Here is a 16,767-nt window from a genome sequence, read left to right as displayed (position 1 = left end):
TATGGTTTACAAACATATGATATAGTTCCAGTTAATTATTGTATTTCCCCATTATTTACCGTTAATGTTAAACGTTAATGCTAACGTAAATTAATGTTAACATTAATTTCAGTTTTTGTCAGTTTTATTTAGCTATAATAAACTCGCCTCGGACTCCTTCCTTCCTCTTAACTGTACTGTGCGTGCGCGTAATTTTCAATTTTCGCATCTTTCCATATTACTTTGTCTCCTGCTTGTTTTTTTCTGTCATCCACTATTTTCTCACAGCGCCACCAAGTTAAAGGATTATGCCTCCTCACTGCAGCAAATACAGTTTGTGCATTTGTTGCATTTATCGAGGCGGCAACTGCATTCAGACACACGCACAAGTATATCCACTCACTGCAGAAATTGACTGCCTTAATTTTCAAGGGAGAGGGGCAATGAGTTAAAAAAAAAAAAAAAAAAAGAGACTCCAGTGCTGGGGGATTCCTGCTAATTGCTTGCACCCCTCCACCTCCATCCCTTCCTCGCTACCCTCTTTTCTTTTGGCTCGATTAAAGCCAGGCCACTGTCTCTCTTTCAAGTCTGCTTTTCTCCACACAAACATTTACTGAAAGCTATTCCGTCCTCCCCGCCATCTGATGCACATCTCAGCGCTCTTCGTTTGTGGTGTCGCACCCCCCCAGCGGACCAACACGGGCATGGTTTCTAGGCAAAAGAAAATCGTGTTCTGTGCTGCATTAACTTGTGTTCCTCATCGTGTCTTGTCTTTGGGTTTTACAATGGGTATAAAGCTTGACATTTGAAAAAGGATATAAAACCAAGTGACTGTTTTAATCAAATGAACAGAGTACAGATGGAAATAACTACAAATCCGAGCGGTTTTAGGGGCCCCGTCCTACTTTGTTCTCCTCTGATGACGGCAGGTGAGACCCTTTTGCCCTAGTCACTCGCAGTGAACTGTTTTATGATGGCGTGCCTTTAATCCAGAGAAAAGCCATTAAGTCACTGTCGTTTACATCCATTATATAACCGCCAAACGGCTCCAGCAGCCTCTCTCCGCAGACATTATTACGCTGAACTACACCGAATGACAAAGAACATTGAAGCGATTTCGGCGGCTGCAGCAAATGGGCATAACTTGGTACCGCTTCAAGGACAAAGAGGGACGTTACGCATAGTTTCAGGGAACGGCATGAAAGGTCTCAGCTGTCAACAGCTGCATGAAAACAGAAGTACGCCATAATCAATACCAGCCTTAAGTGGCAGCAGCAACCTTGTCTGCAGCAATCGTTGTACTACATAGTGCAATTTGTTTCCACGAGGTGGATGTGTCTTGTTTAAGCGCTGTGAGACGTGGAGCATGTGCCTGCCAGCTCACATATGTTTTTCAGTGAGGTAACACAAACACGGTCGTGAGCGTTCTGTGCCAACATCTCGCCAAGTTTAGCTCCTTCCCGATGGGGAAAAAACCCCAAAAAACTGCAGTGCTTACTGGTATTTTTTGGCTCGTATAAATGAAAAAAGGGGAAGCTTTACATTAGTGGTTTGAGAATTCATCAACATGGGCAAAGTTCAACCATCTTGTAGCAATTATCGTTTTGGGGGGAAATGGAGCAGCAGAACTTTACGTCTACCTCTTCGCTGGGTTCTGTTTGTTGAGGTGAATTTTTGTTTGGTTTGGCTACAAATGACAGCGCTCCGGGCTGAGAGCACATTGTTCTGTGGAGGAGAGGCTGTGTCATCGCGCAAGTCATACGAGATCAATACTGAACAGGAAGTGAAACTAATACCTTACCCATGTTTAGTCCTGCTTCCTGTGCTCAGCAAAGTGAGCTTCAGGAAAGACAAGTTTTCCTGCGTTCGACAAATTAATGTTTTGCGACTGGTTTTTTAAAAGATGGATTGTGTCTGAAGTGGTTTGGTTTTATAACACCAAATATTTTCTAAAACTCCACTGAACTTAATTTTTTAAAATATTTATTTGTTCTACAGGAGTGTTCCCTTGATTATTTCATGCATGTTTGAGAAAACCTTTAATCGCCATGGCAACCACTCAGCTGTGTAATACACCTGGTTGGACCTAGCTCCACCTTCAAGGTGCAGTTCCACCTCAGAATTGCAGTTTCCAAGCTACTGAGTTTCCACCTCACAGAGCAGCTCTCCCCTGCGACGACCTCAGTCAGCTCCTTCAGACTAGCCAGCAGAAATGAGCAAACTCCTGGTGGAACTGCACATCTGCTGAGCTCATTATAGGAGCTACTTCTCATTGCAATGCTAGTAAAGACGCTATTAAAGGGAGAATAGAGGAGCCGTGTTGTGATCACTTTCTAAAGGCGGAGTTTCAGGAAGAGAAGGAGTTTAAAGAGACAGAGGCCCAATTTCAAGGCATCAAATATGACTTAAAAATACTTTTTAAGTCATATAAACAGCATTTTTTATAACAACTGAATATAACAGTTACTTGATTGTGCTATAAAATGGTACAATGTGCCTGGACAATACATAATACTGCCCCCTTTGAAAGTAATGTTCAATAATTAATTTCAAGCAATATTATTCTCATTTTGGTAGCATATCCTACCCACACATTTTGATTATAAACTGAAAAATGTTGCTCATGCCAACCTTTAATTCATAACTAAACCAGAAAGATCCCAAATCCAAAAAATTTTTGGTAAACCTACTTTAGTTCAAACTGCCAGTTTTACTGAAAACATTTTCACGGCAAAGAGTTTCAGACGATGAATATTTCTGAAAACTAACGTTTGAATGTTTTAAAACCCACAAGTGATTTGACTGGTAAATTATGTCAACTCCGTTTCATTTTGATCATTTTTGTGGAGAGGTCATTTATCTTTTCAAAGACGAAATTAAAATTCTCACCAAGGACATGCAGATGAAATACAGGGTTCTGAATAAACAGATGTGTACCACCTCCTTTAGTGCTATGAAGAAAAGGACAGGACTGCACACAGTTTGCAAAATGACCAAAAACATTTTCCAGTGGGAAAAACAAGTTTACATGTTAAAAACCACATCTTGATTTTTTTAAAAAAAGAAGCTTTCTATGTCATCTCAATTATACAGATACGATAGAACTGAAATGTGACTTTTCTATGTAGCACAGAAAAACAAGTTAGTTCTACAGGGTAAAAGTGATTGGTAACTCCTTACCAATGCCAGTGATAAAGTAAAGCAGAAAATGAATTCAGAAAGAAACAAAGTAAAAATGTTTAAGACCCATGAACAAACACTACAGACATACCGTTATTCATTTGTTGCTCCGTATCTGATTTAATGTATGACGGTATGGGGCAACACATACCAATTACGAAAACCAACACAAAGCCTTTGTGTGTGACAGAAAAGCAAGCTATGAGTTCTCTATAAATGCAAGAGAACATACTAGTAAATTGTTTATTCAAACATCTTTAAACTAAGGGATTTGGTTAATTTAAAAGTGCTATTAGTTGTGTTTAAAACTAGAAAGAAATTATTCATAGTAATTTACAAAATTACTTTGTCTTAAGCTCAAGCGACAGAAAGAACAGAAGGCAGTATGATTTCAAGAATAAAACTCTGCAGACTACTTTATAACAAATTGGCATTTCAGAGTATGGAGGACAGTTTGGAAGAGTTGAAAAAATGCTCTACGATAAATCAATTCAAAACAATTTATAAGAAAAAAAAATCAAGTCTTATACACGCCTGACTTAATATCGAGGAGAATGATATGTTTACAACTTGTATTGTTGATCTAATAAATATGGCCCTGAAAATGTATATCTTGAGAAATATTTTCTATATCTGTAAATATAGCAGATTTTACTTCGTTCAGCTTCCTTTTCACTCGTGAATAGTAAGAGAATGTGATTGTAAATCGAGTGAATAAACTCATTGATGAATTGATTGACTATTGCATAGCTGATATTTAAATATATATATATTTATTACCATTGTTGTAGAGTAAACTGGATTTTAAAAGTAGCTAACAAAAAGAACAGCATATACCAACATAGTTTAATTACTGAGGCATGTATGTGTCATACAGCAGAAACCTTTAGAGTCATGTCTGCCTGATTATGTTATGAAATGGGGGCGTTTTCTCTCAGTTTTAAACATAGGGGAGCAGTTCCTTCATTTGTTCTATTGTTCAGGCACCTAAAACACATGAGCCTGATAAGAGAAGCCTGAGGACAAATACAAGCAGTTTAGATACTGAGACACTGATCTGAGATTAAGGGAATAAAAGAAAAATAATTTCTATTGCCATTAATTAGTGGGAAAAAGTTGAGGTCTGGATTTACACTCATAATATACAATCGAAGCTGTGTTCTGCTTTTGCCTCTGCGTTACAACTACATTCACTTTCAGCATTTTTTTCATAATGTATGTCTTTCTACAAAATTCTCCTTACTAAGCCGAATATGTTTAAATTTATAAGCAGAGGGTAAAAACAAAACATGACAATTTTTATTATTTTGTATTTTTTCTAGTCATTTTATTTTGATGTGAATATGGGAAAAGTGTGAAGATGTTAAAGTTTTTACCTTCATTTAAATAATATATTTTTTAAAGTGAATCTGATATTGAAGTCACCGATTTCACACTTTAAGAAATGTGAAACATGACCAGTAAATGCTCTTCGTAGTAATTAACGAGCAGGCATTTTTCTGGACAGACCCACATTATGTCAAAGAAATTTGATCTTTGAAAAAAAAAAAAAATAATTTAAAGGCAACAATTTATCAGTAGAGTCTTGGCCGATTCTTCAAAAGTACACAGCAGGCTGTGGCACAGTGTGTCCCTTCTTCTTGTGTGTGATAAGGATTCAAACATGCAGATGAAAGAGTGTGCGTCTGTGTGGGGGAGAGAGAGGTGCAGGGGTGCTGCTTAAGCAATCTGAAAGCCAGAGTCAGTGTCAGAGTTTTCTGTACATGGATACATATAAGTGGTAATTAATGAATTTGTGGTGTTATTTTTTTATATTTTTGATTTTTTTACAAGATACCCTTTGGATTTGCTACATTAGAAACATGTGTCTTGAAACTGTCTAAAATTGCTTGTCAAGTATATAGAGCAAACATGTCCAAGGTGTATTTTAAAGTGACAACCATAAAAGCAGGGATGGGACAATTTTTCAGATTAGTTGTGAAGAATTGATCAATAAAATAATCGTCAACAAATTTAGTAATCGATTAACACAGAAAAAAAATGCCATTTTGCTGAAAGAACAACATATTAAAAGCACTAATTAAAACAAAAGTGATAAATATACCTTTTGCAGGTAAAATACATAAATCCATCTGTAAATATGTTCTACCAAAAACTCCTCAAGTGGCAGAGTTTTAACATCAGCTGGTTCAAACTCCATAAAAAAGCTGCAGATGCATCTTTTGCTACGAATGATCAAGTCTACAGTAAATTAATGCAATGTCATTGCATTTTAGGTAATTTTTTAAATGTATGTCTAGCATTGTATAAAAAAGGTTTAAGAAGTCAAAGAAAATCAGCAGGATGTGTCATTTTTTTAAAATCTGATTAATTGACTAATCAATTAACGGTTAGTTGAAGCCCTTTAGGTGTGATGTACTGAGACGCAGAATAAACAGTTCTAACACAGTATTGAGCCCTGCAGTGATTAGTGTTTGTGCTGACACATGACCGTAAATGTTACCTGTGTTTACGTTAACAAATGATTTCGGAAATGGGAATAATTTGGGAGAAGAAGTCTGAACGGTAAATGTCCGACGCAGGCGGTTTTTGTGAGGATTGTGTGAATGTGTGAGCATTCTCCTGCCTGTGAGACCAACTTGTCATGTCTTGCATGGAGGTGTTTTTGGGACATTTTGGCATTGATGTGAGCGTACGCGCACGTGTCCGGTACTGTACGGTGATTTGTATGTGTGTGTTGGCACGCGCCTCTCCTCTGCCCAGATGGCTGTGCTCAGAGGCTGGAGCTTCAGAGGTCTGTTTGCCAGCGGTGAATACTGATCAGAGATCACTGTCACATCTATAGTGCACACATGCACGCAGGAACTCGTCATCTATCTTGAAGCTTGCACACCTCCACTTTCCACATGGTCAAAGTACTAATTCCCACCGTCACTACATGTCGTCCATGCTGATGCCTTCGGGCTCTGCAGGTCATGGCTACAGCGCTGATCATTTGGTCTTCTGTCACGCCAGACCGTTGACACTTGGCTGTAACAGGGCAGCTTTATGTTGCATTTATGGTCGTTAAAACGAAAAAGATTACACTGCTGTGGACTTGGCTTGTGGGTTTAGGAACTAATACTTTGCCTTTTTATTTGACTAGCCGGGCCATTTTCGCTCCAGTCTTGACTCTAAAACTTATAAATCATCTTAACCTAAAAGGAATTACATGTCTACACATGAAACAACGAAAAAAAAAAGATACTACCATTTAGTGTCCAACCACGATTGTGTAGAAGATGATCTTGGATAGTAAAATGCCACTAAATTTTAGAATGTCAGCGGGTTTCCCTTAGTGTATTATCAGCTTGGCGGGCCACCAGGTTTTACTTGCCTCCCACCAGGCTGTTACTGTCACTGTAACAGCAGTAACAGTGACAGTAAAGACCAATTAGGCCAAGTTTATACTTGGCGTATTGAACTGGGCATGAGAGGGTGCGCACCGATTCCGACTGCCTGTCGGCCTCAAGCTATTCCAAATTACAATTTCTGCTTGTGCACCTCCAAATTTTTGTAACTTTTAAGATTCTTTAGCAGAAACAGTGGGCTGCTGGTGGTCTGCACTACAGCGCCCCCTTCCACCAGGCTTAGCAGGTTCTCTGGGGGAAAACCTGTGCCAGCGTATGACAACTAGTAAACTAAGTGTAATCTCTCTTGATGAACTCCAAGACGAAGATGTCTTTATAAAAATTAATATCTTCGCAAGATTGTTTAAAATATTATTGCACACACAGGATTGGTTTCAGAAAAGTTTTCATCCACACAAATCCAGCCCTGAGCGTAGCTCTAAACATGCCAGACCCATAGAGGGCAGTGCAGCGCAAAGCTAAAACCTATCAGCCAATCAGATTTCTCCCAAAGAACCACCAATTCCTGTTAGAAATGAAACATGGCACCAGGTTTCATTTGGACAGATTTAAAGGTTGTACTACTTTTAAATTGCGTTTTGGAATATAAAATTATTCACATAAGACAATGTTGATTGGAAATTGTCTCAAAGCAAGTATGTGAATATATTGCCCCATTAAATGTGCAGCATCCTAAATCTTTGCTTTCCCATGTACACATGCAAACACGAATACTGAGTTTTCTCAAATCTCAAATTTGAGTTTTTCTAAATGACCGTTTTTAGTGACATTAAACAGAGTTCACTGCATGAACGAAAGGCTGAAACGGGTAGAAATGCATTCAATTTCCCAGATATCCGGGTACATGTGGACAAAGCCTGATATTTTGACGTAAGACAGGCAGGAGTTCTTGAACTAGACTGACGTGTCGACAGAGTTGACTAATAAAGACAATTTGACAGGCTAGCTGGCAACGCTTTGATAAGAAGTCTCCACCCCTCTTAAATCCTTTGTGTTTGCATTTTGGTACTTGGCAGAAAAAAGTAACAGAGTGATAGACAACATACCCACAATTTTGAAACTGCATAGAGAAAACTGCAAATGGCTAACAATTACCTGCTAATGACTGTGACAGCTTCAATGCCTCTTACTGCCCACATTTCACTATTTTAATAAGTATGGACTGCATTTTCTCATATCAAATTAAAAAAAATAATTCAACTGGTGAAACCTGAAAAGGCACTGTAGGTTAATTGCACCTTTTTTCTGTTAGAAAAACAGAAATATCACTTTCTGAATGCATTTTTTTATTTTGGAATAAAACTGCCTTAAATCGCATAGTAGGCAGCAGTAGGCAGGTAGGTTGAGCCTGAACTGGATAATTCTACACCGATTATCATCTTAGAAACTTGTTTTGTGAAATTGTTTTTCTAATAATGAAAACAAAAAAAGGCTAATTTATTACAAAAAAAAAAGAAAAAAAAAAAGCATCCTTTGTTTTCCCAAAAGTATTCCAAAAATCTTGTCAGATATCGTCTCTTCTGATGAGCTGGATAAACTGTTGCATCTCCAGTTGTTGCATAAATACTGATAAATGTGAAAAACTTTTCTTCTTCAACATTCTTATGCGATTAAAATATTATTCACACCTGAAAAATGATCCAAGCATTTCTGTTTCTCATCAACTTATGTGGAGTTTTTCCAGTTATGCAAAGCAAAGTCATTTGAAGGTTACTTGTGTAAGTTAGTTATGGTTACCCAGAGAGAAAATATTTAAGAAAATTTGTAAGTAAATTTGTAAGTAAATATTTACATCAATGCTGCTAGGCAGAAATGAAAGAGTTGTTTAAAATAGAAATGATTGCACAGTTCTCCAAGGCACTGTCATAAGCAGGGGAAGTTTGTTGCTGGTTAATAGGAGCAAGAAAGCAAAAAACACAGATGAAACTCCACATCAGAGCAGTAGCGAAGCTGACTGCAGTGTCGCTACATGCAGAAGCCTTGTGGCAATTTTCAAATCCAGAAAGTGAAACTTACGTCTTCTGACCTTGCCACAAAAAAAAAAAAAGAAAATGCAAGTAGAAACCCGTTAGATAGCGGGTGAATAATGCAACATGATTATCTGTTTGCAAAATATGTCTCCATTTGCATAAACATCCGTCAGTTAAAGCTTTGCTTCATTTTCCAGGCCAGTGCGAGCTGTACCTTCAGTTGGACATCATGTTCCAATGCCATGGATCCTGAGATTCGTCGCACAGAGCAGCTTTCCCTGCTTTATTTCAAAAATCCAGAGGGCAGTAAATTGAGAGATGAAAAGAAAAGAAAATTTAATCCTTTGTAAAAGTAATTGTTGAGTCACCAGCGGTGATCAATAATGCCATCAAATTCCTGCAGATACACACGATTTCCTGTAAACAATATCAGCATTTTAAAACCAAGGTCAACTAAGACAGAACAGAATCATCATTAAATGGGCATCTAGCAATCCTCCTGTTTCTGAACGGTGTTTTTGGAGCCTTCAACCTTTCCTATGTGACAAGCCGTTTAGGAAACGGGACCAAATTGTTCTGCTGCAAGGATCCAACCTGTCACCTCCACCTAATCAGCTTGCAGGCAAATGAATGCAAATTACTCTTCAGAGGACAAGCCACGTCAGTGTCCATCACACCTCGACACCCTAACACTCTGATTTAGTTAGATCGCACAATGCATCTGCTGAAAACACACACCGAAAACACACAAACACGCAACTGAAGTCCAACAAATACCTATAGTATATGTACACACACACACACACACACACACACACACACACACACACACACACACACACACACACACACACACACAACCCGGTGCTCATTCACAAGCAGACATAGTATTTTTGCTGTCACAGAATTCCAAGTAATGTTCAAGTAAAACACACACACATGCACACACACAGAGAGGGAGGGAGAAAGAAAAACACCAGGAGTTGCAGTATTCTGTTCAGCCTTAGACAAAATGAAAGTGAGGAGGCAGCCGCATCACACCTCCAAATGGGCTTTGGGTTCTCTTAGGACTTTCATTGGAGGTTTGGGGGGGATTCGCTGCTCTCTTGTGGCCGTCAGCAACACTAATCTGTCTTCTCACACACACACACACACACACACACAAGTGTGAAGAAAAAAAAACCCAATAAAAAACCACAGGCACCGTTAAGGATCGACACGTTCTTAAGTCCTGTTTTTTGATGTAGGTAGACAGAAACATCCAGATAAGAGCAGATGCGCTTCTCTCCTTTGCATCTGAGCACAAACGCACTCTTCCATGCACGCTGTCGGTCTTTCTCTACTTATCATGCAGGAGCCCACCAATGCAACACATGCTCCCTCTGCATTCCGGCTGTGCACGGTCTCGACAGGTACACTCGCGTCGCTGCGAGGGTTTGCAATGCAACTGTTTCTCAAGGTTCAGTTCCTCAACTGCTGGAGAAAAAAAACGACACAGGAACCTCTGGTGCCGCATACCAGACATAAACAACAAGAGAATGCACACTTTTGCACACATGCGTGCACACGCACACACACAAATGTTTTCACAGGAAAAAAAAAAACTCAATTTCTACAAGCAGAACACAGCTGCCACAGCACTCTGTCTTCTCAAAAATGAAAAAGAATCAGTTTCCTGTCTGTGTCCGTTATAATGCCACATTCCTATGAGCACAAATTGATCAAACTCCCGATTTTCCAAGTATGTACAATGGAACGCATCCACGTAAACATCTGCCGTGCCTCAGAGTGGAAGTTGAAGTGGACTGCATATGTTTTGCACAAGGGGGGTTCTCAGGTTTCATGAGGAAGGGAACCCCAAGGTTCTCCCAGTGATTGCTGTGTCGTGCACAGCGGAGAAGCAGCTCTCAGGAGCTTTTGATATATACTCACCGGAAGGCACAAAATGAAGAACTTTGTTGGTCTCCATGGCTGAGCAAGTGGTGGCAAATGCACACTTCCAAACCCAACCGCCTCCCCAACCCCCAAAAATCAACCCATCATGGTTGTGTTATCCTGTGCTGATGAGACTAAGATCACCTCTGCTCTCCCTTGCTCTGCTCTGTTTCTGACTGCCTCTCAGACACATGCAGTGACTCAGCCCCACTCTGCCTGCCTACTCGCGCTCTTGCCACTGGGTCCTAGTGCCTTTTTTTTTTTTTTATTAGTCAGCTTCTTCACTCCACCGTCCTGTTTAACATCGCGGCGAAGCTCAGGTGGAGACGCACCTCATCGACGTTTGGGGAAGATGTCACTTTGTAAGCCTGGCTCTCCTGTTTGTCTTTGTTGAGTTGCAACTGACTCAAGCAGGTGAAAATGAATGCGAGTGCACCTCCTCTGCATTCCTCTCGTCCACTAACTGTGGCTCTGTCAGAATCCTAAGCTACAATTTGAAAACAAAGATCATAATGTTCAGGGTTTGCTCTCAAAACGCCAGCAGGCATACTTGATTTCAGATTTTTGTTGCCTCCGTGACAACATAACCCCAAGTGGCATAGAGATCCGATTTGTGCTGACACCTCTGCAAAAATTGCCAAAATATTTAGTCATGCGTGATAACATCTAAAAAGAAGGGAGATCTGGGAACATGTGACTGTTTCTCTTGATCATTGGTTTTAGTGTCTAAAAATGGAATTTCAGGCGACTCTTATTTGGAAAATATTCATAAACCTGGCAGATTGAGGTTTCAAGTAATCAAATTTACCAGATTATTCCTTCAGGCCAGTAGCAATATTAAAGTTTTGAAGTAGTCCAGCCAGAGAACCTACTAAAGCGGAGGGAGCAGAGGATTGAGGATCCCACAGACGTAATCCGAAGTGCTGAAAGCTTCTCTCTTTGACATAGACGTGTGACGAACATTGCATCATTTTGTTGGCAGAGAAGCTGCAGAACTTGACACCAGGCCCAGATTGAACTATTTCAACAGAGATCTGTGCGATTGGTCAGAAGTTTGTGTTTTATGCAGAAATGTGCTCAGACTTCAATGTTGATATTTCTCTTCAACTAGTCTGCTTTCTCTATCTGGTTTTTGTATTGATCTAGTGAACATTTATCTGATATGGTGAGGGATTGTGTACTTTTGTACACAATCCCTCATCATTGTGAGGGATTAGTAATCCCTCACAATGGACATTAGTAATAATGTTTTATTATTACTACTGTAATAATAAGACATGTGAAATGGCTAAAAACGTCTGCATGGAAATTGTAATGATGTTGTCCATTGAGGAAAAAGTGTGGTGCTTTCTCTGTGACTGTTTCGTAACCAAAAGAGAGGGAAGGAGGGAGGGGGAACCCTGGCGTAGCAGAGCGTGATGCATACTGAAGAGGGAGGGGTGCCTCCCTGGTGGTTTGTGAAGTTGTACGAAAGGTGTGTGCAAAAACCAAAGGTGCATAACCACGTGACCACACATTAACTGTTTAGCTTTGAGTTAAATATGTGGGAGCCTAGAGTGATGAAGAAGGGCTTCCAACCCTAATCACCTGCAAAAAGTAGGTGAGTAATTATAAAAACAGTTTGGTTTCTGCAATGCCAATGAAGTCTGCGTGGAAATATCCCAATGATTTTATTAAAAAACAAACACCCGTGAAACAAACCCGTTTTAGCTGCACAAGGTATAAATAAAAATTTTAGAGCATTTCTGTCCAAACTACTAAAATAAACTACCACAAAATGTAAATCTTTTTCACATAAAATTTTTTTCAGCCCTCTCTTACAGCTGAGCAAAAGGGTACAGTGGCTAATTTTCAGACCTTTGCAGCGGTAGCTAAGATTGGTGCATCACATTTACCACCTGTTTTTACAGACGAGGCTTACAGAACAGAAGTAACCCTTTTTATTGTAAGTGTGAGGAATCTGCCTGTATTGAATTCAGGCGCTACACGGTTCTCAAAGTTAAATGGTGAGAAACAGTGGACAACTCCAGGCACTGTCCATGGTGCTAGTTCAACCCCCAGGTCATATGCAGTGGATAGAGTTGCAGGAGGTCATTTCAGTCACAACAGTAGCCATCTTCTGCGTATATCAGACACAAACTGTTCATACAAACCAACAATTTATTGGTTTTGAATATGACCAAATGTACGCATATGTGTTTACAAGAGTTTAAATGTCAAAGCAACTGTTAACAGATCAATCCAGGTCTTTATCTTGTACGTTTGTGGTGAAATTCTGTATATGTGCGACAGCATTAAGTGTTGCTGTATAAGTTCTGATGTGAAATGTACCATGATAGGTGAGCACCATGATTTATGAGGTTGTTTTTTGTAACTTAATAAGAGTGTAAGGTCTGAGCGCGTTCCTGCTTTGTTAGATATCAGAAGACATCCCACAATACAGGTCCTTCTAAAAAAATTAGCATATTGTGATAAAGTTCATTATTTTTCATAATTAATGACAAAATTTAACTGTCATATTTTAGATTCATTGCACACCAACTGAAATATTTCAGGTCTTTTATTGTTTTAATGCTGATGATTTTGGCATACAGCTCATGAAAACTCCAAATCCCTGTCTCAAAAAATTAGCATTTCTCATCTGACCAATAAAATAAATGTGTTTTAATACCAAAAAAGTCAACCTTCAAATATTTATGTTCAGTTATGCACTCAATACTTGGTCAGAAATCCTTTTGCAGCCTTCAATACGGCGTGGCTTGGAGGCAATCAACCTGTGGCACTGCTGAGGTGTTATGGAGGCCCAGGATGCTTCGATAGCAGCCTTAAGCACATCCAGAGTTTTGGGTCTTGCGTCTCTCAACTTTCTCTTGACAATATCCCACAGATTCTCTATGGGGTTCAGGTCAGGAGAGTTGGCAGGCCAATTGAGCACAGTGATACCATGGTCAGTAATACCAGTGGTTTTGGCACTGTGAGCAGGTGCCAGGTTGTGCTGAAAAATGAAATCTTCATCTCCATAAAGCTTTTCAGCAGATGGAAGCATGAAGTGCTCCAAAACCTCCTGATAGCTGCTGCATTGACCCTGCCCTTGATAAAACACAGTGGACCAACACCAGCAGCTGACATGGCTGCCCAGACCATCACTGACTCTGGGTACTTGACACTGGACTTCTGGCATTTTGGCATTTCCTTCTCCCCAGTCTTCCTCCAGACTCTGGCACCTTGATTTCCGAATGACATGCAAAATTTGCTTTCATCCGAAAAAAGTACTTTGGACCACTGAGCAACAGTCCAGTGCTGCTTCTCTGTAGCCCAGGTCAGGCGCTTCTGCCGCCGTTTCTGGTTCAAAAGTGGCTTGACCTGGGGAATGCAGCACCTGTAGCCCATTTCCTGCACACGCCTATGCACGGTGGCTCTGGATGTTTCTACTCCAGACTCAGTCCACTGCTTCCGCAGGTCCCCCAAGGTCTGGAATCGGCCCTTCTCCACAATCTTTCTCAGGGTCCGGTCACCTCTTCTCGTTGTGCAGCGTTTCCTGCCACACTACTGAGGTGCCTTGATACAGCACTCTGGGAACAGCCTATTCGTTCAGAATTTTTTTTCTGTGTCTCACCCTCTTGCTTGTCTCATTGGTCCATCATTGGTCCAGAAGACCAATGATGGCCTTCTGGACAGCAGTCAGGTCCACAGTCTTACCCATTATTGCAGTTTTGAGTAATTAACAAGGCAGTTTTTAAAAGCCTCAGGAATCGTTTGCAGGTGTTTAGAGTTACTTTGTTGATTCAGATGATGAGGTTAACTGCTCGTTCAGAGGACCTTTTCATTATATGCTAATTTTTTGAGACATGAATTTTGGGTTTTCATGAGCTGTATGCCAAAATCATCAGTATTAAAACAATAAAAGACCTGGAATATTTCAGTTGGTGTGCAATGAATCTAAAATATGACAGTTTAATTTTTATCATTATATTATGGAAAATAATGAACTTTATCACAATATGCTATTTTTTTGAGAATAACCTGTATAAGGGAAATTACATATTTTTACACTTGAGAGGTTATACTAAATAATCGTTCAGTAGCTGTTTCCATTGACCATATAATTGCTTTATTTAACATTTAGAAAATAAAAATAAAAAAAACTTGCTTTTTAAGAAAATGCTTTGGTGCTGGCATGAAGTGGTTTTTTGGCTGTATTAAAAATGGTTTATTTCACAAACCTGCGATGGAAACACTTTACACATCACAAGTCACATGAACCAGTTGGTCAACCAGTTGTTGCCACTGCTGCAAACTACAAAGAAGAAAATGACAGGAAGTAGTTGGAGGATCATAGCGAAGCGTGTTTTATAATGACATATTGCGTGAACAAACTTATCTATATGATTTTAATTTAAATTCTTATTTAATGGAAACATCAAAATTGCAAAATTGTATTTTGTCAACATTAGAGGAATATTGACAGTTTTGCACACATTTGTAATGGAAACACAACCAATGTGTACATTTCTATAACAAGGAGACTAATTTTTGTGACTAAACTGCCTAACTTCTGAATGCAAATAGACCTAAAATTCCACTATGTTTGATTTAAGCTTTTCCATCAGGATTAGCTTTATGAAGCTGATGGTATTAATTTTTGTGACCAATTTAATTGAAACAGTACAGGTTTAATCCCCAGTTAAAGTATAAAATTGCTTGTCCTAACTGATGAGCTGAATTTTAGTTCCCATTTAGTTCAGATGATGGATAACTACCCCTTGTTTATAATAACTATGCAGATGACGGAAGAATCATTGAAATTATGTTACATGTCTTGCAGACAGTTGGTGGTTTTTCTCCTGCCCTTCCCCCCCTTTCCTAAATTTTGACATTTTAAGCTCTGAATGGATAGAGAATTTGAAAAGACCGACCAAGATTCAGGTCTACCCAATGAAAAAGCCTCACTTGTGGCTCTGGGCTGTCCTTCTGCTCCTAGTGGATGAATGCTGAGCACAGCAGTGCTGTTGCTCTGGAGCATTGTCTTTTGTTTTAAAGTTTGTTGTGGGAGTTTGAGGAGTAGGTACGTTTTTCACACGGAGGTTCGTTTCTGTTAGACACACTAGATAAGTAGGCTGGTGCCACAGATGTAATGTTTTTAGTCAGCCTTTTTGTTAGCCAACGATATCAGGGCTTTTTCTTTGTTTTTCCATTTAGAATAGATGTGAGATAAGCCATGTTTCATTTCTTTGATTTGGCACACTCCAACAATCCCTTTCTCCCCCACAGTTTGTGAAACCGTTTGAGACTCTTATTCCTTTTATGCACCACAGTACAAGATACCGAGCCACAATACATTAGCGAAAAGAGAAAAAAGAAAAAACTGTGCTGTGGATATATGAGTGAACGGGTGAGGTTTTTTTTTTCCACTTTTACAAGAACTCAGTCAATTTGTTGTGGTTGTTGTGTAACTCTCCCTCTGTCCAATCACTGGTCTTAATGGTATACATTGAAGGATAATAGAAATATAGCATTCAGTGACGTGGGGTAGCAGTGAGTCGACATTGTGGCTTTTAAATCTGGTCAGAACCAGAAGAATCTGCCCTCTCTGGGTGACACAAGCAGAAACAGGGAGTGTTGCCAGGGAAATAAACATGGACCAATCAGCAAAAGGCTGCAATAACAATCATTTGCTACAAGTTACCCAAGGAATTTGGGTGAAGAGCATAACTTCATCTAAGAAGTTTTTAAGACTTTGGTTTTAAGTTTTCCAATTTTTCTAGTTTCTTTCCAATAAAAGAACACAAAATGATTTTCAACTTTATAACTTTGTGTCACCACTTGACCGTACTCCACCGTTATTAACAAGTCATTATGTACAAGATATCCACAAGCGAATGGGTCTGAATCAGAAGGAGGGGAAGTAGTTATTTTTTTTGAAATAAATTTTTTCTTTATTTTTAATTTTTTTTGGATAAGCATTGTCACACATCATGACTGCAAATACAACACTCAGTGAACTAGAGGCTAATTCAAGTGTCCTCACCCAACTCATTAAACTCAGCTCAGGTGTAATGATAAATACTCTCTACTGAGACATCAAACAGCATATTGCAGGACACGATTTTTCACAAATATCAATGAGAGCCAACGATCAAATAAACTCGAGAAAAACAAGCCTGAAGTGTTGCTTACCAACCTGCCTGAAGGGCCAAAATGAGGTCTGGAGATTGAAGTTACATTTGTTTCCCTCACAAAACAAACAAAAAAGTCATGTCTCATTATTGCAGTGGCCTATGGGGGATTTTCAG

At 39.4% G+C, this 16,767-nt stretch overlaps 1 protein-coding gene across 5 annotated transcripts in view; it reads right to left on the bottom strand.

Annotated features, from left to right (window-relative positions):
- slc4a11 (solute carrier family 4 member 11) overlaps positions 1-16,767 on the bottom strand; it is a 150,000-nt gene that overhangs the window by 117,116 nt on the left and 16,117 nt on the right. For 2 of the 5 annotated variants that reach the window (XM_008398799.3, XM_008398801.3), the window contains exon 1: positions 10,472-10,655. The exons of the other annotated variants lie outside the window; for them this stretch is intronic. In XM_008398799.3, coding sequence (XP_008397021.1) covers positions 10,472-10,508 — 37 coding nt within the window. In that variant the 5' untranslated portion in view covers positions 10,509-10,655. Of the gene's footprint in view, positions 1-10,471; positions 10,656-16,767 lie in introns of those variants that run through there. 5 annotated transcript variants of the gene reach the window in all.

This window comes from Poecilia reticulata, chromosome 22 (genome assembly GCF_904066995.2).
Source record: "Poecilia reticulata chromosome 22, P_reticulata-male-v2, whole genome shotgun sequence".
Taxonomy (NCBI): Eukaryota; Metazoa; Chordata; class Actinopteri; order Cyprinodontiformes; family Poeciliidae; genus Poecilia; species Poecilia reticulata.
This window is presented reverse-complemented; position numbering and strand designations above follow the sequence as displayed.